The sequence below is a fragment of the Micromesistius poutassou genome, assembly GCF_964030765.1.
Source record: "Micromesistius poutassou genome assembly, chromosome: 14".
Classification (NCBI taxonomy): Eukaryota; Metazoa; Chordata; class Actinopteri; order Gadiformes; family Gadidae; genus Micromesistius; species Micromesistius poutassou.
In genome coordinates, this window is record NC_140284.1 from 18,889,897 (window position 1) to 18,914,655 (window position 24,759).

Consider the following 24,759-nt stretch of genomic DNA (forward strand, 5'->3'; position numbering starts at 1 on the left):
CAGTTTAGTGGGATATGGCAGTAAGCAACACCGAGCCGCTCTGTCATCCGTGCGTTTATCATGACAATTTTAAAGGTAAGTCTCAAATCCTACCGGATATTGTTTCTATCGCAATGAGATAATAAAATAACAAGGATTTGTAGTAATAACGTAGATTATTGTAGCGCAGGAATTTGTTAAATATTTATGCATGCATATATGCGCTGTCGGAAATGAAATGATTCTTCCCCGGTGACCTGCTCCTCCCTTATAGACTTAAGACAATGAGATTCTTGCTCGTCATACACCATTGTTATTCATACCAATCGCATGATCTCTGGCGGGGAAAAAGTGCCTGTGCTGAAAATAAATGACGATGATGGATGACAGGTCAGTATTATGTCTTACCTGTTGACAGTGAAGCTGCAGGTAAGAAGACCCCTGAGCCCTACTCATCTGAGTCCTGAGCAGGTGGGCTTGGAGATGTTGTGTCTGTGCGGACAGCTGGACCTTCTCGTCCGGGCTCAGGTTCAGCAGGTACGTCAACACTGCTTTTTGAATGCTGGGAAAATAATCATAAATAATAATAATAATCATGTCCCTGTAATTGGAGGTGTGCATAATGGGATACGGGGTTGGGTGTCAGCATGGATTTGCTTTGTGTGTGAGAGAGAGTGTACTACGGGTGAAGTGTAGACATCGAACATCGAAGAACGTCTTCTTTGAGTTGCATTGATCCTCGTCATCACATGTTTGTTGTTGTTGTTTTTTATCATCTTTTCTTGCTCAAGTTCCACGAGCAGTTGAGTCAAGACTGTAGCCCAGAGGAATCGGACACCTTCCAGCTCCAAGGTGATATCCATTAAAAATGATGGATCCCATCTATACGTTAAGCAACATGGAAGAGCACCAGAATGTAACCAGTAGTACAACGTACTATCTTCTTATGTGATCACATCCACCGTAGGAGCTGAGATCCTAGACCAGATGCTGCAGTGCCTGGAGCATCTACCAAAGCCTATGCCACAATTAGAGGTTTGTCTGTTGTACTGTTATTTCAAGTATAAGTACACACTTTCAGCTTGTCTCTGCCAACGAGGTAATAACAATAAAATGGGAAAGTGAAACATATTGGTTGAAAGCCATAAGAATCCAAGGCCAAACTAGTGAACCACAGTAAGCTTTTCCTGCAATGTTTTTACATTCTTAATCATTAAGTTCCATAAAAAAGGGAAAGCAAGCCATCAAACATGCACACATATCAATGTACAATTTCCACCTCCGTAAAAAAAGGTTCACGTCAGAATGTAGTTGGGGAGAGAGCAGCACCACAGGTTTTTGGTTGCTCTCCAATAAAGCAAAAAAAAAAAAAAATTACATGGATCAATATATTTATTTTTACGTGCAAATACCAACACAATAAACACAGTAGTGTCTGATTACCCTTTTGAATGTAACGAATGCTGATGAAAGAAAGTGATGTGCAAGGAAATGCAATCGCTGTGAGACGATAAACCACCAGTCTTGCTCCGTGTTCCCCCAGGACTACCTGGACATGGTGGGCCTGTCTGGGATGTTCCCTCGGGTGGAGGTCTACCTGATCCAGGGCAGTGCTGTGGGCATGCTGGAGAAGCCCCCCATGGAAGGTAAGTGGTAGCCTACTTCAGATTATAAGCGTATAAACTACAACTAAAGGCACACCTGCACATCTACGTTTGGGCCAAAATGACGCAGGCGCAAATCGAGTGAGTAACGCACAAGGATATCACTTGCAGAGCTGATGTCCTAGTCATCGTTTTGTTTATTTCCCCTGTTGCCCCATAAAACGGGACTTGTTGGGTTCATGACCACGATAGAGTAATACAGGAGGATATCACTTGCAGAGCAGATAGTCATAGTCATCGTTTTGTAGGTTTTCCCCATCTCAACATAAAACGAGGAATTTCATTGCATTATGTTTTATGATGTATATCATTCGCACCCCTCGTGGTTATTGGGTTATTAATTTTTTTTCAGATGTATACATAAAATATGTAATGAAGAGGAGGCTAAAAAATCACACTGTAAAGCAAAACAACATGTTCAAACAGTTTATCCAATCAATTCAAGGGTTAACCACACGTGGGTATGTGTTGCAGAGTACTTCTCTCACCTCGCCAAACTGAACCAGCTTCTTGTCCTGAGCCAACAACTAGAGGAGGACGTCAGGCACCTGGGCAGCCACAAATACATCGCCCACCAGCTCTCTGTCCTCTACGTGAGCCCCAGTCTCATCTCGTCTCGTGTCCGACTTTAGCCTTTATTTCAGTGTTATGTCATTCTGGTTTGCGTGTGTGCGGTTTTCCCCCTGTGCGCGGTACAGTCAAACATCCCCTGGGGTTAACCCGTGTCGTGTGTTTTCTGGCCCCCCCCCCCCTTTCGTCTGCAACGCTCCCGTCTCTCCTGCAGCAAGTGATCGGCTCCTTCCGAGGGACGCCCTGCTTGGCTGAGATTAAGAGAGACATCGAGGCCAACTTCAAACAGATGAAGATGTCCCTGGTGACAGAGGACGTCTCCAGGCAGGAACCTCAGCTGGCTGCTAACTACGTGAACTGGTGAGAGAACACGTCCCCCCGTAACCCCACCCCCCCCGTTTGTTTGAACATTACGATATCAAAAGTGAAGAGCAAGAGAGCATATTTGATCAAAGGCAGGATGGTATCGCGGCTATAGGGTGTTCGTCTCCCAGCTAAAAGGTATGGGTTCGATTCCCCCCAGCATCCGGCCATATCTGGAAACATTTGCGGGTCAAGACCCCTTCCTTGCTCCTTAATGACGTGTGTCTTAAGTCACTGTGAGTCTTTGGATTAAAGCAGCAAACCTCAATAGTAGTGAAACATATTTGTGCTTCTTAACAAAGTCAAAGTCAAATTTAATTATCCCACTAGGGGAGAGTAGGATGCAGCCACGTATTAACAAACACTCCATCAACCAGAAGATATCAGTTAGTGATGGAAACACCATCAAAACACAAATGACCAGTACATAAAAATACATAAAACACAGTGCAGGATCGCTACATAGGGAGGCCAAGATAAGCAGTGGTCCAGGAGAACAGTGCACAAAAGAGGCATAAAGTGCAATAGTGACATTACTTCAGTGCAAATTCAGCATGTTAATGGCAGTACATACAAAGGAAAGTTTGTATCGTTTAGTCCTGTGAGCGGGAACTCACAGGGAAATCTTCTACCTGAGGGTAGAAGCACAAACGTTTTGGAATCCGTCATCACACGGGCGTTCTGTTCTCGTCCCGGCGTAGGATACTGAAGCTCACAGAGAGGATCTCGCTGGTGGTGTCGGCGCTCCCCGAGGACCTGACGGACGGCCTCAGCCCGGCCATGAGCTTCATCTCCCAGCTCCTGACCCAGCAGGGGGTCCCCCCCCCTCCCCCTCCCCCCCTAGGAGCCCCGAAATAGACACCCCCTATAGGACCACGCCACAAACGTACCGCTGATCTGACTGTAAATCCAAAACGACAACGTGGATCGAGGTGCTACGTGATTAAATGAGACTGCATAGAAACAAAGCAACGGGACTGTGAGCTTGATTTCCACAGCAGCTGAGGTTTGTATATTGTTGTTCTACTGCGGCCCATATTAGGCCAAGGCCATTCAGGTGATCTGTTTGTGTGGGAATGATCCGGATATTTGATGTTTTGTTCTTGAACTGCTAGCACATTTCAATGTTTTAAATATAATAAAATCAAAATGGAAGCAATACAGTGTCTGTCTGAAAGTCTGTCAATCTCCACAATCATATTAAAAACACACGCACACACACACACACACACACACACACACTAATGCACAAGCACGCACACACACAAGTGAACACGCACATACGTGTACGCATGCACACAATTTGACTTTTATTGCCCTTACAGCCGATAGGGCTAGGCTAAAGTTCAATCAAGCACTATAAAGGAATCATAAAGCAGACACTAAAGCTGAAATGATTGTACTCAGGACTAGTGGATACATACCCTAAGATTGCAGTTTTTATACAAATTCATACGATACCTTGAGTGCATGTGCACATTTTTTTGAATGGATGGCACCAGTGATATATCAATTAAACTCCAAAGATAGACAAAAAAAAAATGCACATATGCACTTAGATATTCCTCCATAAAAAAAACATGCCTTTTGTTTTAAAATATTTGCTAAAAATATTATATTTGCAAAAAAACAACAACTAAGGCCTGCTTTACTCAAGTAAACTGCTGGTGAAACAAATATGACCTACATATTGTTGATAGAACATTTGTAAAATATTCCATTATTCCAAGAATATGTTTGATACACATTAAACACATTCTTATTTAACTCTGCATAGAATCACTCACACTTGTGTGAGTGATTAATTAATCCTGGCTGGACCAGTCACTCTTTCCATCTTCAAATCCTGATTTATGTGACGTGAGCGCGATGCACGCTCGTGTGTGTCCCTTTAAATCCGAAACGAGACGAAGCAACAACACTGGAATTCTTCTATGAAAGAAATGAAAACAAAGTCAATGTGAAGCTTAATGGTAAGACGGCCGTCTTTAAATGTGATATGTTTTCTGTTGCAGTAGGTTTCTTATGTTTGATATGTAACAGGTAAACACGAAGCATTTCCTTATTATTCCACAGTTGTTGCAACGTGCAGTCATTACAGGACGTTCTCCGGGTGGATGATCAATAAATTACTTGCTAGTTACATTTCTGGTGGCCAAAATGCTTGTCACAATTAAAAACTGTCTGGAGCACCGAAGGTTGCCCCTGAATATCTCTTAACGTTGAAGGAAACAGTAAGTAAGGCCAGCAGGAGGCGGCGCCGACGACGGACTGATGTCCGTTAGAACCAATCACATTCAGCGCTTCTCCATTTAGCTCCACATTCAACCAATCCCGATCAGGAGTTTTGGCCTGTCCGGAAACATCACTGTAACTGTGTTATGCTAACAATAATTATGTCAAAGCAACAAACAATACAAGCCAGAACAAACGAGCCATGAAAATGCTTCTATGTGTAATTCGAGCTGTTTTTTAAGCAGTTACTGTTCATAATGCATCTCTATCCATAAACGAATTCCACCGACTCGCCCATCGTTTATTTACACAGGGGGAGAGCCTCGAAACATTACGTTTGTGGATGAGGTGTCCCCTCAACACACGCGCACACACACACACACACGCGCGCGCGCACGCACGCACACGCACACGAACACACGCACACGAACACACGCACAAGGCACAATAGGCACAATTGAAGCACTATTATAAATGAAATATTTCATTTATTAATTTATTTTTGTAGTATTAATGTTACACACGAGATCGGGCGGTTGACAGCGGGAATGGAACCACTGGCCTTGGTCGAGTTGGGCTAGAAGGAACCACTTTGAAAATATAAGGAAAACACACAGTTTCCCCTATTATATTATATACTATTATATTTCCCTATTATAATCCAAAACGATTTTGTGGTTTCCCCCAGAATCAACACTGCCAAGGTCAGTCGTTCGGTTCTCACTCTCTGTTTGACACTAAAAAGCCTCAACCGAATCGCATATGTTACATTAATACTAAAGCAGGTTCAAACAAAACACTTGTGTAAAAAAAAAAGAAAAAAAAAGGTTTTAAGCGTTGAAGGTATAAATTACATTTTTTAATACTTTTTTTGGATTCCTTTTTGGATTAAATTCTATAATTTAAAAAAGAACAGGCTGTCTGTGTGTTCTCTCTCGGTGGTCCTGCAGCTGGTACTGCTTAGAGGTGACGCTGCCAAGAGCCTCAGCGGTTCAGGTTCCACCGCCGTCATAACGGTTAATAGCGTCGACCGAATCTCATCTATTATGTTAATAGGAGGTTTAAAACCGCAACAAAAAATGTGTTTAGTGTAAAAGGTAGATAGATTTATTTTTTGGATTATATTAGGGAAATACAGCTATAGTGAAAACCGTGTGTTTTCAAAGTGGTCGTCTCTAGCCCAACTGGTAGTGCTTATAGCCTTAACGCTGCCAAGGTCATGGGTTCAGTTACAGCTTTCTTAACTTTTTTTTAGATTACTTTTTTTTATTCGTTTCTCTTGATAACCTTTTTTGGGATAATCTTTGGGGATTACTTTTTAGGATTATTGTTTTTTATAATCTTTTTTTGGATGGCTTATTTTCAATTACCTTTTTGAATTTTGATATTCAGAATGAATTCTTATTATATTATTATTTATGAAAAAATCTTCACAAATATCAAAACAGAAAAATACTTAGACAGGCTTAGGCTGCCTCAGACATTATTGTCCTTATTGATTCATTCTTCTTTTAGGCCGTGACCAAACATTGATTTCATCCACGCAGGCTGTGTAAAATGAGCTAAAAAGAAAAAAAGATTGAGCCAGCAATGATCCCAGATCCATCAACACCTACCTCCAGGCCACTTGAGCAAAAGTAAGGATTATTGATGTTATTACAATGTGCAAGATATTAAATGAAAACAACCGTGTCACTGCCTCTATGGTTATTTCAAGATTTATTGTTTAATTCTAGTGAGAATTCTGCGATTAATTCAGCTGGAGCAGTCAGCCACTCTGGGGATGAATCCGGAAACGAAAACAGACGGAAAAGTGCGGTAAGTGAAGGCTCTCCCGTGTGGACATGTCCAAAACAGAGAGACCAAATGTACCAAATTCAGCACATCACATTAGAACTTTCCATTACAGTGAGGCATTATATTATTACAACAGTAATATACGTGGAATTATTTGATATTCCGCTTAAAAGAAGAGATATTGTAGCCATGTAAAGAGCATTTCCGTACAGGTCTGTGTACTACCGTTATGATTGGATCTATCATCTGATCTAAAGCGACCCCCAACACATTCCCGATCCTCATTATTTGAAGTTATTCCGGAGCGTCTTGCTCAAGGATGCCTCCAGGGAGACTTGCAGCCACTGGGTTTTGATTTGAACCCACTCCACTCCCACCCTCATGGATATGAACCCACTCCACTCCCACCCTTATGGATATGAACCCACTCCACTCCCACCCTCATGGATATGAACCCACTCCACTCCCACCCTCATGGATATGAACCCACTCCACTCCCACCCTTATGGATATGAACCCACTCCACTCCCACCCTCATGGATATCCGTGCAACCCGCAGAGAGGGAAGAAGAGGCCGCGGATGTGCTCTGAGAACGCCGCGCAAGCCCAGGGCAAGACGAGCCGGGGCAGTGCAGGCAGAGCGGGCGGCGGCGGTGGCGGCGGCGGCGGCGGCGGCGGGGGGAGGCGGGGCCGAGTGGCGGCCGTCACCCTGTTTGAGGTGGTCACCATGGGACGGAGCGCCATGCAGGTGAGATGTCCCGTAGACCTTCTTTGCTGGGTCTGGACCTTCCTTGCGACCTTCTCCTCCCCAGACTCCCTATGATCATGTTTTAACAGTTTGGTTACTTAATAACTATAACCTCTTCTGCAATGGAGACGCACATTTTCTGGTCGTGCACATTTTGTTTCCTGAGACGGTGAGGGAGACCTCTGACCTCTGGTGTTGTTGTGGTTCTCTGTGCAGACCGTGATTGGTGACTGGATCGAGACTTATGCGATGGACAGGGACTCCGCCCTCTTAGATCTCATCAGCTTTTTCATTCAGTGCTCCGGGTGCAAAGGCAAGCGCACACAGACACACACAGACACACAGACACACACACATAGCTATTGCCCTGGGTCACTTTTCCTCGTCTGTTTACAGGGGTGGTCACAGCCGAGATGTGTCAGAGCAACAAGGTTCAGGAGTGCTGTGATATCTTGAGCAAGATGGTGGAGAAGGTGGATGAGGTGAGAGAAAACTCCATTCTCATGTGTTCTTCTCATGCAGTATTGTATTTGCTGATTCTAATTGAAGCCGCTGTTCCGGGTGGGTGTGTGTGTGTGCGTGTGCGTGTGTGTGTGTGTGTGTGTGTGTGTGTGTGTGTGTGTGTGTGTGTGTGTGTGTGTGTGTGTGTGTGTGTGTGTGTGTGTGTGTGTGTGTGTGTGTGTGTGTGTGTGTGTGTGTGTGTGTGTGTGTACCAGGAATCTGGTCTGCAATACAAGAAGTTCATGGCGTTCCCCTGGATCCTTACAGTCACCTGGCCCATGGACATGGTCTGTACCTTTTAGTTGTTTTAATTTTTATTTTAGCCACACAAGGACCGTAAACTGTAAAAATCATTCACTGCACAGAATAGAGTTGGAACAAGAATAAATAAATATTGTAACGACGTAGTTGCACGTAAAGGTATTATCAAACAACATGCAATGATGCATATAGACACACGTATTCTTTATGCGACGATTCTTACTTCAGTCCAGAAGCTGTTTCGATTGGTCTCTGACGATCAGCTGACCTCCGTCCCTCCCTGCCGCAGGACTGCGCGGAGTACCCCCTGGTCCAGGCGGCTCCGTACGGCCGCTGGTTCCACTCGGAGTTCGGAGACTTTGTGTCGGCGCTGGTGTCGCGTTGTCAGCACCGCGTGGTGTACGACGGCTACCTGATGAGCGCCCTGGTGTCCCTGCTCGCCCAGCTGTCCGACTCCTGCGTGCGCGCCTTCAGGCACACGTGCACGCTGGCAGGTAGAGGGTGGAGGTGGATCTGTGTCTTTGTTATGCAGTCGAACAGAATGGGTTTGAGAGCAAAACTTTCCACAACACTGCAATCAAAAAATAGATTTGAGAGCAATACTGTCGACGCTGCAATCAAAGAATGTTTTATTGCAAGGAAAATAAATGTGATTAAAAATGTATTCATGGGAATCCAAAAGTTTTTGTTTGCGAATCCAAAAGTTTTGCTTGCGAATCCAAAAGTTTTGTTTGCGAATCCAAAAGTTTTTGTTTGCGAATCCAAAAGTTTTTGTTTGCGAATCCAAAAGTTTTTGTTTGCGAATCCAAAAGTTTTGTTTGCGAATCCAAAAGTTTTGCTTGCGAATCCAAAAGTTTTGTTTGCGAATCCAAAAGTTTTGCTTGCTGTTGAGCTGAAAAAAAACATTTTTTGATTGCAGTGTCGATAGTTTTGCTCTCAAACCTATTCTGTTTGATTGCATAATAAAGACACAAATCTACCTCCATAGTAGAGTATACCTCAGTGGTGGCTCAGTCGGTTGCCCGTGTGGGGGGGCAGTTGACTCGGTATGTTGGAAAAATATAAGATATAATGTGGGACTTAACAGAAATGGTTAGACATTAACAAACACCGAAGAATAATGGATTTTCTATTGTCGTAATAATGTGAATCTGCCGGTGTTGACCAGAAGGCGCTGATGGAGTGTTAATCAGTGTGATTTAGAGGAAAAGAGGAAACCACTAGACAGACACCGTTAAAAGTTACCAAAGGAAAGCAAAAACCTTCAACTCCTGCATTGACAACGTGTCAAGTAACAAGTCTTTGGCTTTCATGCTCGTTATTATTAAAATGATTCCAACTTGAAGGGCCCTCACACACACACACACACACACACACACATCCACTCTGAATGAAGCGCCGTGCATCCTATTGATCGTCTCTCTCTCTGATCTGGTCCGCCTCCTCGTAGCTGTGAAGATTCTGAGCGCTCTGGTTGCCGTGGCGCTGAGCCTGAGCACGGCGATGGAGAACTCCCAGAAGCTGCACGGGGTGGAGAGGAGAAAGACCTCCGGGCGGCAGGGCAGCCCCCGACTGGACAGGATGAAGAAGAAGATGGCTGAGGTGCCTGTGTGTGTGTGTGTGTGTGTGTGTGTGTGTGTGTGTGTGTGTGTGTGTGTGTGTGTGTGTGTGTGTGTGTGTGTGTGTGTGTGTGTGTGTGTGTGTGTGTGTGTGTGTGTGTGTGTGTGTGTGTGTCTGTCTTTGAGTGTGGATGTGTGTGTGTGTGTGTGTTTGTGTGTGTGTGTCTGTGTGCATTGGAACGACATTTACAGAAAATGATCACACTATCACTTCGCTGTAAGCTGTTTTGTTGTGTTACTGAGGCCTACAAAGCACCACAAAATAGCAAATACAATATAGAGAAACGGATACATGATACTTTGACGTGCGCAGTAGTGCAACACACCTTTCTTTCACGTGCGATTTTAAATTCAAAAGCGGATATTATGATTTTATATATTACAGAAAAGATTTAGGAAAAGGGAAAGATTTAGAAACGGTTTTGGATGCGGCAGCAGCGCCGTCACTGTCGTCCTGACGGTTCCTCTTACAGCTGCAGGAGAAAAGGTCGGAGATAGAGAGCATCATGGACACCATCTTCAAAGGAGTGTTCCTCAAGAGATACCGGTGAATCCCCCTCTGGACCCTCATCACACGGCGCTCTTTTTGTTGCCGCTATCGTTCTGCACTTTGAGCAAGCCGTACATGTCCCTGACTGTGTGTGTGTGTGTGTGTGTGTGTGTGTGTGTGTGTCTCTCTCTCTCTCTGTACGTGTGTGTGGGTCCACAGGGACGTGCTGCCAGAGATCCGCTCCATGTGCACAGAGGAACTGTGTTCGTGGATGAAGCTCTACAGCACCGCATTTCTCAACGACAGCTACCTCAAATACATAGGCTGGATGATGCACGATAAGGTAAACGCAACCTATGGAAAAGTCCTGACACGCCATGAATCAAGCTGTGGTATTTTTAGATACATCCCCACTGTGTGAGTGTGAGCTATGATATAGGTCGTACAACTGTACTCACTGTACTGCAGAGCTCTTCGTCAACGCGTCCACGCATCTGTTCTGATCTGTTTTGTTGCCTCCAGATACCAGAAGTGCGACTCAAGTGTGTGCTGGGGCTGCAGGGTCTGTACGGAGACCCCCTTCTGTTGCCCAAGCTAGACCTGTTCACCAGCCGCTTCAAAGTATGGAAAACGCCTTTTGTAGATGTAAAATATATATCACGTATTTATGTATGTATATTCAGTGCACCAAAAACCCACACAGCACATATTGTAAAGCGACCCTCTTCCAATATGCTTTTAAGCTCTGGAATTACCTCAACGGACATTTTACGCACATCCAGGCTTTTACAAAGAGGTCGTTTTTATCGTTTTTCTTTCATCACTCTTTTGTTTACCTTGATTCGTTCCCTATATTTCCCTTCGTTTGGTATTCTTATTTATTATTTTATTGCATTAATTATATTTGATCACTATTCATTTTGTATGAACATTTTGTATGAAATGTGCTGTACAGATAAAGCTGCATTGAATTGCCTTCCAGGGCAGGCTCATCTCCATGACGCTGGACAGAGACAACGAGGTAGCTGTGCAGGCCATGAAGCTCCTCATTCTCATTTCCAAGTAAGTGGACAACCTCCAGCCCCCCCCCCATATTCCCCAGACTGAGAGCACCCCCAGCCCGTTCTGCCGGCCATATGAATCCGTCCTGCGGCAGGGTCTGGAGAGGAGCAATACATTTCTTTCTGCTTCCGATACGCTTTTGCCGGAGCCAATCACCAAGCTGGCTTTTCCCCCCTGTGGCGTGCTATTGGCTGGTTTAACACAATGAACACAAACACAATGACAATGAATTGTGTGTCATTTGAACCAGGCCCGTCGATCACGCGATCTTGTGCAGCCTTCCCAGACCAACAGTGCAATCTACGATTGAGCTCGGTCTGGCAATAGCCGGGCTACCTATTCCCTCCACCCCCCCACCCTCCACCCCCTGTGTTTGTCCTCTCCATATCCTCTGTGTGTGTGCTCTCCCCCCCTAGGTCCTGTGAGGAGGTGCTGACAGAGGAAGACTACCAGCGGCTGTATCAGTTTGTCTACTCCTCACAGCGCCCCCTGGCGGCCCTGGCCGGGGAGCTGCTCTACTCGAGGTAAACCGCTGAACCCCACCCATGGGGGGTCCAACGCGGTAAACAACCTCAAAACAGATCATCAAAGAGGCTCAACTCTGGCCTTGCTGCCCTGCGTCTAGATGGATGGATGGATGGATGGATGGATAGATAGATAGATAGAGAGAGAGAGAGAGAGAGGGGGATGGATGGATGGATGGATGGATGGATGGATGGATAGAGAGAGAGAGAGAGGGGGATGGATGGATGGATGGATGGATGGATGGATAGATAGAGAGAGAGAGAGGGGGATGGATGGATGGATGGATGGATGGATGGATGGATAGAGAGAGAGAGAGGGGGATGGATGGATGGATGGATGGATGGATGGATGGATGGATGGATCATTGTTATTGCCATGTCAACACAGTTGATTGGAATTTGTCTTAATGCCAAACAGGTTAAAATAAGGCAGTACACTCACAGTACATACAGTACACAAAAGACAATGACACAGACAATCATTCAAACCAGTGAAAAGATCAAAAAGCAACTCCCCATAAAGTGTCTGTGCAGTCTATACTATGAAGTGCAAGGGGGTCTGAGGGTCCGTTTGTCCCGCAGGCTGCCGAACGCCGGGGCCCCCCCCCGGTCTAAAGTTCAGGAGGGGGGGGGGAGCCAGGGGGAAGCACGGGGGCAGGACGCGCACACAGAGCGGACCATGGTCAGGCTCCGGGCCCTGTTGACCTTCCACACGCAGTCTGAGGTGAGGCGTGTGTGACCGATGACTTCACTGGAGAGAAAAAAAAACAAACCACCAATTGTCCTTTTGTTTGTTCAATGGATGAAGTCTTCCTGGAGACAGGATTGGCTGGAGCGTGCTGGATGAAGGCGCCTCCTTCCCCCAGGAGGATGTGTTTTTACGGTTTTAACGGTGGTGTCCATCGTGTGTTCACAGCTCCATAAGCACGTGGTTTACCTGGTGGACGCGCTGTGGGACTGTGCTGGTGACCTGCTCAGAGACTGGCCCACACTCACCCGCATACTGCTGCAGGAGCCCCCTCCGCACAGCACAGGTCTGCCTCACCTCAGGGGCGGGCGTGTGTGTGTGTGTGTGTGTGTGTGTGTGTGTGCGTCTGTGTGTGTGTGTGTGTGTGGGGGGGGGGGGGCTGAGAGGGTGGACTTAGATAATATCGTATTGTGGTTCACTTTGTTAATTAGTTTATGTGTGAATCTAAGTGAACTTGCACTATGACGAATCCATGTGAAATAAACAGTACAGTAACAGAAGCTAAGAGAACGACTTCAACTACGACCCCCAACGCTCATAATGGATTGATCCCGCTGTGTGTGTGTGTGTGTGCGTGTGGCTGTGTGTGTGTGTGTGTGTGTGTGTGTGTGTGTGTGTGTGTGTGTGTGTGTGTGTGTGTGTGTGTGTGTGTGTGTGTGTGTGTGTGTGTGTGTGTGTGTGTGTGTGTGTGTGTAGGTCTGACGGAGGCAGAGCAGGCGTTTGTGGTGGAGGTGCTGGTGGCGTCTGTGCGTCAGGCCGCTGAGGGACCTTCACTGGTGGGCAGGAGCGGGGGCAAAAAGGTCATACAGTGACACGACTAACACATCATCATAATAATAATAATAATAATAGTTAACACTTTACAATAAGGGTCCATTCAATAACAATTAGCTAACAGTTAATTAACAGTCAACTAATTGTTGATTGATCATTTTCTAATTGTGTTCATGTTAACTAAGGTATTAATTTAAACATAATTGAATAGGGTTAGGGTTAGATACCCACTACCCCTAACCCTAGGGTTAGGGTTAGGGTTAGGGGTAGTGGGTATCTAACCCTAACCCTAATCCCCTAACCCTAATTCTCTGCCTATGCTATAAAATGATGCTTATTACTGAATGGACTAATTAATTAATTAAGGGTTAAACTAATTAACCTTTGGGTTCTTAGTTTATCATTTGATGATCCGTCGTCAAAATCCCTCTAGGTCTCGAGTGCCAAGGAGAGAAAGACTCAGTCGGACGAATGCGCTAAACTCACCCAGCACTACCTTACCACGCTCCCCAAGCTGCTGTCAAAGGTATCCGTCGTTGTATTGATTATAACTTACTTTAGATTAACGGTGACGATGTTGAGGATGTTGATGATGATGACGATGATGATGACAATCACAAAGATGATGATGATGATGATGAAGATGACAATCACGAAGATGATGATGATGATGACAATCACGAAGATGATGATGATGATGATGATGGTGGTGATGAGGATGATGATGATGATGGTGGTGATAATGATGATGATGACAATCACGAAGATGATGATGACGATGATGATGATGATGATGATGATGAAGATGATGATGATGATGAAGATGATGATGATGGCAGTGTGCTGCTCAGTTTGCAGGCCGCTGGGACTTGGTGGCCTCCCTGATGAAGATTCCTCACTACTTTGTCCCTGAGTGTCTTGCAGCAGAGAACGCACAGGTCTCACCCACACACACACACACCCCCCTCTCTCCTCTCTCTCACGCCGCGCTCACACCGCACGCGTCCCGTGGACGGATGACGGAGGTTCGTGTCTGACGTATGGGGGAGTGGTCTTTGTAGACGCAGCCTGCAGCCAATCAAATCGCTTCCTGCTAACAAAGCAGGCTTCCTCCTGCTTGTGGATACCGTAGTCGCGAGGAGTGTTGCTTCGCGTAGCATTTTTAAACCCCCCGCTGTCAAAAAGCCGGCTGGCTTTTTGACATATCCGCGTGTTTTCCCGGGTTGTATCACAAAGGCGATTTCATTGGACAGGAGTCCAAGCGTGGCGTCATAGTAGTGTATTTGCGTATATATTTGCATAACGCGATCTGATTGGCCGACGGATCCGTCGCTGTCTGTTGAAAAGTTGAACATCTCTCAACTCTTTGACGCAACGGCCAACGGAGCCGGCAGAACGGACGACGGACCCACAATGCATTTCGAGAGCGCCACCACGCAAAGTCAAAGAGAGCCGTCAACGGACGTGTGCAGTGTGAATATAAACAGCGGCGTTATTAAACACATCGCCCACATCACAGGGCCAAGAATAAGCACTATGAATGAGCAGCAGCTCTAGTATTTATGAATCGTCTCCTGGAACGGGAATGTGTGCGCGGGAGTCTGTGACGCCCCCCTGCTGTTCTCCAGGTGACGTCCGAGGAGCTGATCAGGGAGATGGGGGCCGCGGTGGACCACCCCTCCGGACCCCCCGGCGTGCTGGAGGCGGGGTCCCGCGCCTACCTGCGTCTGTGTGGGGAGGACGCGGCCTGGCACCCCGCGGCCCGCTCGGCCCGGGACGCCCTGGTCCAACGCTGGAAGGACAGACTGACCTCACGGCTGGGGGTCGGCCTAAAGGTGTGTGTGTGTGTGTGTGTGTGTGTGTGTATGTGTGTGTGTGTTCGCCGTTCACAAAGGTGTGCATTAGATACAGTTATGACAGGAACAGTAAGGTCCACTTTGGAACGGGGGTTTACCCAACCTTTAAACTAATGAAATCCAATAATATCCAGAATGCAGAAACCCTCGCACAGCACACTTCCACTCACCTGCCTTTCGCTTGTACAACGGTTTTCATAGGATGACACCTTCTGCGCCGACGACGACCGAACCGGAGAAGTGTTGTCCACGCTGAGGAAGCTCAGAGCGTTTTACAAGTAAGACAAGGCTGCTGTTCCCTGTTGAACTCTGCCCTGGAACCTCTGCAGCTATGTTTTCTCTGCGACCAGGATCATGAACCCATACGTTGCATGTGTGTGTGTGTGTGTGTGTGCGTGCGTGCGTGCATGCGTGTGTGCGTGCGTGTGTGTGTGTGTGTTGCTCAGTGGCCATGACCTGTCGCAGTGGGACCTGTTTGAGCTGCTGTCTCCTCTCCTATCGGTGGGGTGCCTGCAGGCTGGGCTGCCTTCTGAGGTACGGGAACCCCCCTCTACAAATACAGACCAACGCGGTTAACACAAGGCATCCGTTAAGTCCAACACTGTACACTTTACGTGATGAAACAGGTGGTTTGTATAGAGAGCAAAGCAGGAAAAAATTGCAGCAATATGTTGTTAAATGCTGCCAGCAGATGGCAGCATTAGGCAAAGAATTACAATCCTAATAGAAATGTTGATGTTGAATTTTGGTTGTGTGTGTGTGTGTGTATGTGTGTGTGTGGGGGGGGGGAAATGAATGCATGAAAGACGCTTTTGGTTCTGTTTGTGACTATTTGGTACATCTTACACCAATACCTACTACTAAGTGTGAGGCCTCAGCTTACTGCGCTTGTGCTTCTTCCCTGGAGGTAATCGTGGAGGTTCTGCGGTGCCTGTTCCACGCCGTGCTGTGGAACCTCCACACCAGCGGGAAAACGCTCACCTCCAGAGTGAGTGACAGTTCAACACTCTACACCTGCCCCCCTGCAGGGGGGGGGGGGGATGGTGGCACGTGCACCAGTGGAACAGAATCAACACTTGATGATGTTGATGATGATGATGATGATGATAACGATAACGCCAAACAAAATCACGACTCGTCGACGATGCAAACGCACGTTATTCTCCCGTGACCAATCCGAGATGCACACAGAACCGTTTTGTTCAGGGAATACTTCATTGTATTTTTTTATTCAAGTCAAGTCGATCGCTGCCGTTCTGCTGCTCCATTGGTCCTGGTGCCCCCCTGAACACGCCCCCAGTCTCTCTGAACCCTCCAATGGGGCGCCGTGTCTCCCCTGAACACGCCCCCAGTCTCTCTGAACCCTCCAATGGGGCGCCTTGTCTTCCCAGGAGAAGGCGGTGGCCCAGAGGCAGCAGCTCAGCGCCTTCTGTGAGACGAGTTACCGGTGCCTCTCCCAGTCTGACGCCGGCGTGAAGGAGCAGGTACAGGACGGACGGACGGACGGACTGGGCGGGGGGGGGGGGGGGGGGGGCCAGGATTGTGGTCACGGCGTGTCTGAGATTGGGGTGAATCACTCAATCGATCGATCCGCTGTGCAGCAATAAGTTTGTGTTTATGAAAAGTCCTTCGCTCTTCCATCCATCCGCTTCCCCCACACACACACACACACACACACACACACACACACACACACACACACACACACACACACACACACACACACACACACACACACACGCACATGCACACACACACACACACACACACACACACATATATACACATACACACACACACGCGCACACGCACACACACACACACACACACACACACACACACACACATACGCACACATATACGCACACACACACATACACACATACACACACGCTCGCTCGCTCGCTCGCTCACACACATGCACACACACACATATACACACACACATGCACACACACACACACACACATACACACACACATATATACACACACACACACACACGCACACGCACGCACACACACACACACACACACACACACACACACACACACACACACACACAGGCCTTCCTGGGAGTGTGTGACGTCCTGGCGGCCCACTCCTACCAGCTGAAGGTGTGGGAGCCGGCGTCGTGCGGGCCCCTGCTCTACAGCCCCGGGCCCCGGCTGCAGAGGGCCCTGCTGGCCCTGGTCCTGGAGCAGGTGTTCGTGGGACCGGACGGCGGTGCACACGGCAGAGGTGAGACGTCTTTTTTCGCGGTTTACTTTTAGTTTTTTTCCACGTCTGGACAGCGTTCAGTACATCTGGGTTGTTGGGATAGTGTCACTTGTCAGTACATTTCGGTTTATTTAACCTCAGGAAAAACACATTGAGGGGAAAAAGCCTCCTTTACAACAAGAACAGGACAACGCTATTGGCCTTCTATAACGGCACTTTTGTGGAGTGTCTCTGATGTGACGGACAAAAGGAGAAGCTTTTCCTCCCGCTGAACGGGGGCCCTGTTTGCGTGCACTTGAACATGTTTTTTTTTTTACACAGTGGTGCTTTGATGATTGATTGTTGATTTAACCATTTTAAATTAGGAATCATTTCACGTTCATATTGCCTAAGAGCTGCCACCTCCTTCATCGATTTATAAGGCAGTCGTGCATTACAGCCTATCCATTTGACAACCCGAGCGATGGAGGATATACGGCTTGTGTCCAGCAGGTGGCAGTCTCAGTCCACCAGAGTGTGTGTGTGTGTGTGTGTGTGTGTGTGCGTGTGTGCGTGTGTGTGTGTTTCCTATTAAATACGTGCAGTCATTAAATGCACTGCGGCCTAATGACTTCCCACAGCACCACCAGATGACTCGAGGAGCTCTGATTTTGAACATGACCCAGCAATTAACCCCGAACGAGCTGGAAAGACTTTGTCTCGTTTGACTGAAAATGGAACTAATTATTTGTTTGAAGTGATACCGTGCTTTTGTTATGCAAAGTGGCGTAAGCTGAAACGTTTGCTTGGCCCTCGTTCCTGTAGAGCATTAAACCGATCGGTTTGAATAGGTTAAAACGTCACACAATGTTCTTTTCTACAGCGCGACAGCAAAATATAAAATACTCGACCATACCAGAACGTTTACTCCCCCCCCCCCACCCCCCCCCCCCCACCCCCCCCCCCGAGTTTTATTGCAACTATAACTTTCAACATTGCATTATCTTTACTACATCCTGCGCTCTCCGAGGCTTATCGCAAACCACATACAGACGAGGAGGCCCCAGCGCTCAGGTTCGCTGTCCGTCCGCCCGGACGCAGTACGTCTTAAATGTTCAAACAAATGCAATACAGCGTTATTGCTTTGTGAACGTATAGTAAAAAAAAGTGATGGTTTTATTGGCTTCTGCTCCGCTACAGTTAGGCTGGGCGGCGGACACGTTACAACCCGCGCAGGCCCAGGGATCACCCCCAGGCCAGGCCAGCACGCGCTTTTTTTTTCCGTGGGAAAATTCCATCTGCTCCTCCCCGAGACTGTTTTATATTTTTTTATTAGTCCGGCCCTGAAGATTGAAGCCACATGGTGTCACAACCATAACTCTCTAATCTTTGATATCCACCTGCTCAAGCCATTGTCCCGAGCCTGGACCCGAAGCCCCAAACCCCGGCGCTGCCTGCTAAGCGCTTCGCTTTGTTCTCCTCCTCCTCCCCGCTCACGCCCGTGTGGTATATCTTCTCGTTGTCACGCGGCGCTCTTTGTTCCTAACGCCTCCAACCAGCCTCCAACCGCACTCACTCACTCCTCCGCCCACCGCCGTGTCTCTGCAGGCGGCCTCGCCTCTGAGGGGGAGACGCTGGAGGAGCACCAGCGGCGCCGCGCCCTGCTGGCCGCCTACTGCAAGCTCCTGGTGCACGGCGTGCTGGAGACGAGCACGGCGTCCGTCGTCTTCGCCCACTACACCAAGGTAACGGCGCCTTCCGTTTGTCCACCCCGACCTCGATCTGCGAGGCGGATTTTCCGAGTTACGAACCGGAAGTTGCAAATAGCTACGCCCCCCCCGAGGTCGTAAAAACGACTCGTCAACTCGTCTGAACTCAGAGGACCCCGAGTTCAGTAACAAAGATGGCTACTCCGAGCATCACATGTAGTAAACATTGTGGTTTTCTACTATTTTAAGCACTTGTGTTTTTGTTTGTAACCAAATGAAGAAGTCGTACACACAGCGCTGTATACTGTTACCTATAGGCATGTCGTTACAGTCTTATTATGTGTTAAATACCGCCTATTTTGTAGCTTGTGCCGCTGAAATTGGCTAGAGACGCTCCATGTTGCTATGACAACAATGCCGATTCTTGAGCAGAAAGCAGAGCTCCGACTCGTCTTGTCGTGTGTGGTGCCAAATAGAACGAAAACCCCGGAGGTCACTCGTTTTACGAGACGGATCATGTGACGTCACACCCGAGCTGCAAGTCGCGATTACGAGACAAATAGAAGGCACCATAACCCCCGAGGTCGGACGTCTCTGTCACCAAACCAGGTGACGAGGGGTCAACCCCGCCCCCCCCCCCCCTTTCGGTTTTTTGGGGGGCGGGTTTTGCGGCCCATCGTGGGTCCCCGTCCGTTCTGTCCTGGCTCCCGTTGGCCGTCGCGTCAAAAAGTTGAGAAGTGTTCAACTTTTCAGGCGGCGACGGATCCCCGTCGGGCCAATCGGGTCTCGTTGATTGCAAATACTCTGTCCAATGAAATCGCCTTTGTACTACAACACGGGAAAACACATGGACGGATATTGTCAAAAAGCCCCCAGACCAGTGACCAGAGGGGCACAAACCAAATTGTTGACGGGGGGGTGGGGGGGGGCTATTGCGGGCGCGATTGTTGACGGGGGGGGTTGGCTCGTTCTGGGGGGCCACAGGGGGGGCCGGACTCAGAGTTACGGGGGCACTGGCCCCCCCCCTAGAACCGCCACTGCCTCAGACCTTTCGTCATCCGTCGACGGAAGTGTGCAGTGTGACCGCGGCGTAACCTCTTATCTGCCCCCCCCCCCCCCCCCCCCCATGCAGTATTACAACGACTTCGGGGACATCATCAAGGAGACTCTGTACCGGACCAGGCAGACGGACCAGCTGGGGAGCGCTCGCACGCTGTTGCTCTGTCTGCAGGAGGTACGCTGCGCTCACCTCAAAACCCCCCGCATTCAGATCACATTCTAGGGGAGGGAAAAAAAAGCTTGGGAGTATGACTGACTCTGACCGTCCAGACCGGCCACTGAGTTCACCGGCTGTCTGTGTGCGCACGCACACACGCACACGCACACTCTCTCTCTCACACTCACACTCACACTCACACTCTCTCTCTCTCTCTCTCTCTCTCTCTCACTCACTCACACACACACTCTCTCACACACACACACACACACACACACACACACACACACACACACACACACACACACTCCCAGCTGTACGTGCGTCTGAAGCAGGAGCAGCGGTGCGGAGGTGGGGGCCCGCCCGGGGCCCAGACCTTCACCGGCATCAAGGAGCTGGCCCGCCGCTTCGCCCTCACCTTCGGGGACCCCGCCAAGTTCCGCGAGTCCGTCACCATGATCCACAGGTGGGGGCGCTGGAGGCTGGTTCCACGCACGAATGTGTGTTTACATGAAAGCCCTTCTGGGGGGACGCTTGTTTCAAATGAGTGGTCCGCTTTAAACACCAGGCGGCTTGTGTCCACATCAAATAAACGATAAATCCATCAGTTTTATTCACTCTTAGATCCGGGTTGGCTATCCTAAAGTCTTTTATTTATTTTTCTAATGCGCTGGCAGGAGCGGCATTGAGTTTGTGTTCGGCGGGTTCGTCCAGGCCCCCGACGCGGCCAGCCCCCCGTACCTCTCCTACCTGACCGTCCTCAGCGAGTTCTCCTGCAAACTCCTCAAGCCCGACAAGAAAACCCTGTGAGTCGGTGTGGTTAGTTCTTCTATTACGTTTGTAGATGTCTGTCTTAGGATGCCGGGCTGAAACAGAGATCAGGGCGTTCCCGCCAACAGTTTCGTTATTCTTAATACCAAAATGTAGCTCCCTTTTTTTTTTTTCTTTCTTTCATTAATGCCTGCAATCCCGTGGGTCAAACGATGTAGACAAGACAATCATTTATACTGGAAAGAAGTGTGATCTTTGAACCACATCTAGAGACAAATTCTAGTCCTCTTTGACTAAGTAAGTTCCCCTCATTTTATAAAGGGAAAGTTTATTAGTCACAGATGGGCAATGTGGGTGAGACTGCAGAGGTTCAGGGAGATAATAATAAGGATGAAAAAGCGCTCAAAAATGTGTCAAAATCGACCAAAAGTACCGACCAATCATCGAGTAGAGTTTGACATCAGCGATGCTCACAACTACCCCTGACTCCACATCTGCTCCTGGGCCCCCGTCTCCCCCCCCCACCCGCCCGCCCGCCCGCCCCCCCGCCCGCCCAGCTTCTGCTTCCTCCAGAGGCAGACGGCCGACCACGTGGTCCACCCCAGAGAGGACTGCTGGCAGCCCCTCCTCTCCTACCGGGCCTCGCTGCTGGCCGCCGCCGCTGCCACCGGCACCGCCATCGCCGCCGCCACCGAGGGCGAGGACGTAGCGTCCCACGTCAGCTCAGACCGGAGGCCTCCCCCGCCGGGCCGCTCCCCCAACGGTAACCTCCTCCTCCTCCTCCTCCTCCTCCTCCTCCACACCGCATCGGAACGTAAAGGCCAGGGGCGGACCTACCGTTAGGCAAACACAGGCTAATTGCCTGGGGCCCCGAGATTTCCAGGGGCCCCCAAACGTCTCATACAAAAAAGTTTTCTTCGATTTAAAGCAATTATTATTATTTTTTTGTCTTAATTCGCGCGCTTAAAAATCCATAAAAATGCTTAATCTATCATGATCTTTTGACTGCCCCCCCCCCTCCCTTCTCATGCAATGGACTATTCCATGTTACTGCGCATGTGCAGGCTTGATTCAGGAAGACGGTACCAAAACAAACTAGTTGGTACGATATATATATATATATATATATACAGTGCAGAACGAGAATGTGGAGGGCCCCAATGACTGGGTTTGCCTTGGGCCCCCAAATGACGTAAGTACGCCCCTGCGTAAGGCGCTTGATAACCTCCCTCAACGCTAGCGTCACGCATCCTCCCTCTCTTCTTGTTCAGCCAATAAGCACCAGGGCCAGGTCAGCCCAGTGGACGGCAGGAGCCACAGAGCCAGCGTCGCCTCGAGGTAAGCGCCGGCCGGCCACGGCTCTTAAAAGGTCCACGGTGACGCGCCACCGGGTGTGAGCGTGATGAGCCGTCGCACGCCGTTTTGAAAAAAAAAATCGGGCTCTTCTGACGTCACAAGTGGACGTGTCCACCGTCCTAGATGTACGCCGGATAGATCGGTCTACCAGCCTACCCCAGTGGACTGTAGCAGATGTTGCTTGTTGCCATTGTACATCTAGGTGGACACTCACCGCTTATGATGACGGATTTTTCAAAGGGCTTGTAATGGCTGATCACACGGTCACCTTGTGGCATAATATCACCCCTTTAATGGTGCACCAGTGGAGTCTTTCATGGATGTGCGAGTGGGTTGAGAGTGTTGCCCCGATTCCGCAGCCTTCCAGAGACAGACAGGAGGGAGGCGGAGTCCTCGCCCGTCGCCACGGAAACTCCTCCGAGGACGGCGGCGGCGGTCATGGAGGAACTTCACCACGTCGTCGGTAAGGAGACGGGCGATGAGACGCTGGAGGTGGAGGTGGACATGTGACCCAAAAGGCAGAAGGCCTCACGTGACGGGGAGGATGGGACGGCCTCCTGACCTCTCCGTGGCTCATGTCTGATTGTCATAGCAACCTTTCCTGAATGAATGAATTACACCTCATCCGAAACGGAAAGAAGCCGAGGGCTCGTGACGTGCACACAAACCAACGTGTTTTTTTTTTGCGATAACCTGCAACCCGAGGATTTTTTGCACGTGTCAATTGTTTTTGTAAAGCTTTTTTTCCTTTTATTTATTCATTAAATCACGTGCTTAATGGTGCTTGTGTAATTACACAACATGCATATGAGAATATACTTTGGAATCGTGTGCAATATTTTTTTAAACTGCCTTGGAATACTGATTGTTTGTTATTCGAAAAATGCATAAATATAGTTGGATACACTTTTAAAAACCTTATCTTGGAGGTTTCCTCCCGAGCATTTCTCTACCGATGGTCCATAAAGGACCGTGGAGGGTTTAGGAAATGATCTCTCTCCGTCTGCTTGGTTTAGAAAATACAGTATTTATGCTTTGTAAATAAATTCACAGCCCGATTCAGTTTTTCACCAACTCCTAAGTGCCTCAATTTATTTCCAAATATGCAAAGGTTCTGGGTTCAATCCCGATGTCTCTACCATTGAGCCCTTGCCTACAGCAACTTTAAGTTATATAAAAACATTAACTCAATACCAATAAATAGACTTAGTTTTATTTGAAGAAAAAGCAAGTTAAAAAGGATTCACTCTATTGAAATACATTTAAAAGGTATTTTTTTCTCTTAGATATAAAACAGATTTCATAAGACATTTTCCCAACTCATTTACAGCACAGCAAACACAGAAATATTTACACCCATTTATAAATATAATTTATCACTTCCTTTTTTTTCCACGCACCAAATCCTTCACCTTACATACAGGTACTGTATCACTACAAATGGCCACCTTACAAATACACAAACCCATAGACACTCTCACGCACACACACACCTGTACACAGTGGGTCAAAGTGTGGCTGACTTAGCGTTTTAGTGTTATCTTCAGCTCCCCGCTGCAGTAACCCCCAGCAGTAGCAGTGGGTGAAGTTCACGGTTCCCTGGAATGTCCAAATAGCCGTTTAGCTCCAGTGCTTAATGGCAGACAAGCGGCGTTCAGTGAAACGCGGTGTGCGCTTTCAAGTGATCCGATGCGTTTTTTTAGCGCGCGCGGGGGGGGGGGGGGGGCGCTCACAGTGAAGTGGTGTCGCTGACTTCTCCGTAGCGGAGCCTCTCTCTCTCTCGATGTACTTCAGACGCACCTGCTCAGAATCAACCCGCTGGGAAACATTTTTGCCGCATGAAAGTTAGAATACAAGAACGAACCAATTGAAGCGGAGTGTAGAAACTGGCTGTGACTGTTTCCCCCCCCCCCCCCGTGGGTCAAAGGTGACAGGAGCTCGTTGGTTGTAGATTCCTGCTGGGGCGTTGGCACTGAGTGAGTGTAGTCAATGTGTCTTCTTGGGAGTCGTCTGGTTTCGGATTGACGCCCTCACTCTCGTCGTCTCCTATGGCTTGAAGGTCGGGGCAGGTTCCACCCTACGGCCGTACGTACACACACACACACACACACACACACACACACACACACACACACACACACACACACACACACACACACACACACACACACACACACACACACACACACACACACACACACACACACACACACACTGAAGGCTTGTCCGCTCCGGGGGGCCCCTCAAGGGGGCCCCTGGGCGTGGCGGCAGGAGGCGGGGGCCACCGGGGGGGGTCCGGCGTTCATTCAAAGTCCTC

The 24,759-nt window shown here is 48.4% G+C and overlaps 2 protein-coding genes across 2 annotated transcripts; both read left to right on the forward strand.

Moving 5' to 3' along the window:
- Positions 1–14: 14 nt before the first annotated feature.
- LOC311358278 (uncharacterized protein) lies at positions 15–3,434 on the forward strand (the record flags this gene model as incomplete). Its single annotated transcript, XM_084478272.1, has 8 exons — positions 15–75; positions 398–516; positions 771–831; positions 947–1,014; positions 1,523–1,625; positions 2,118–2,236; positions 2,428–2,573; positions 3,278–3,434. The coding sequence occupies 8 exons, from the start codon at positions 15–17 to the stop codon at positions 3,432–3,434; spliced, it is 834 nt and encodes a 277-aa protein (XP_084334398.1).
- A 2,909-nt stretch (positions 3,435–6,343) lies between these two features.
- LOC311358348 (cohesin subunit SA-2) lies at positions 6,344–23,378 on the forward strand. Its single transcript, XM_084478358.1, has 31 exons — positions 6,344–6,448; positions 6,548–6,629; positions 7,168–7,356; positions 7,573–7,669; positions 7,753–7,838; positions 8,073–8,144; positions 8,408–8,612; positions 9,569–9,720; positions 10,211–10,284; positions 10,447–10,570; positions 10,750–10,848; positions 11,210–11,289; positions 11,706–11,813; positions 12,396–12,537; positions 12,730–12,847; positions 13,258–13,361; positions 13,769–13,861; positions 14,187–14,273; positions 14,964–15,170; positions 15,393–15,469; positions 15,638–15,725; positions 16,099–16,179; positions 16,583–16,675; positions 17,258–17,432; positions 18,999–19,135; positions 20,232–20,333; positions 20,630–20,781; positions 20,993–21,121; positions 21,644–21,849; positions 22,358–22,424; positions 22,802–23,378. The coding sequence occupies exons 1-31, from the start codon at positions 6,402–6,404 to the stop codon at positions 22,950–22,952; spliced, it is 3,624 nt and encodes a 1,207-aa protein (XP_084334484.1). The 5' UTR covers positions 6,344–6,401; the 3' UTR covers positions 22,953–23,378.
- The last annotated feature ends 1,381 nt before the right edge of the window (positions 23,379–24,759 follow it).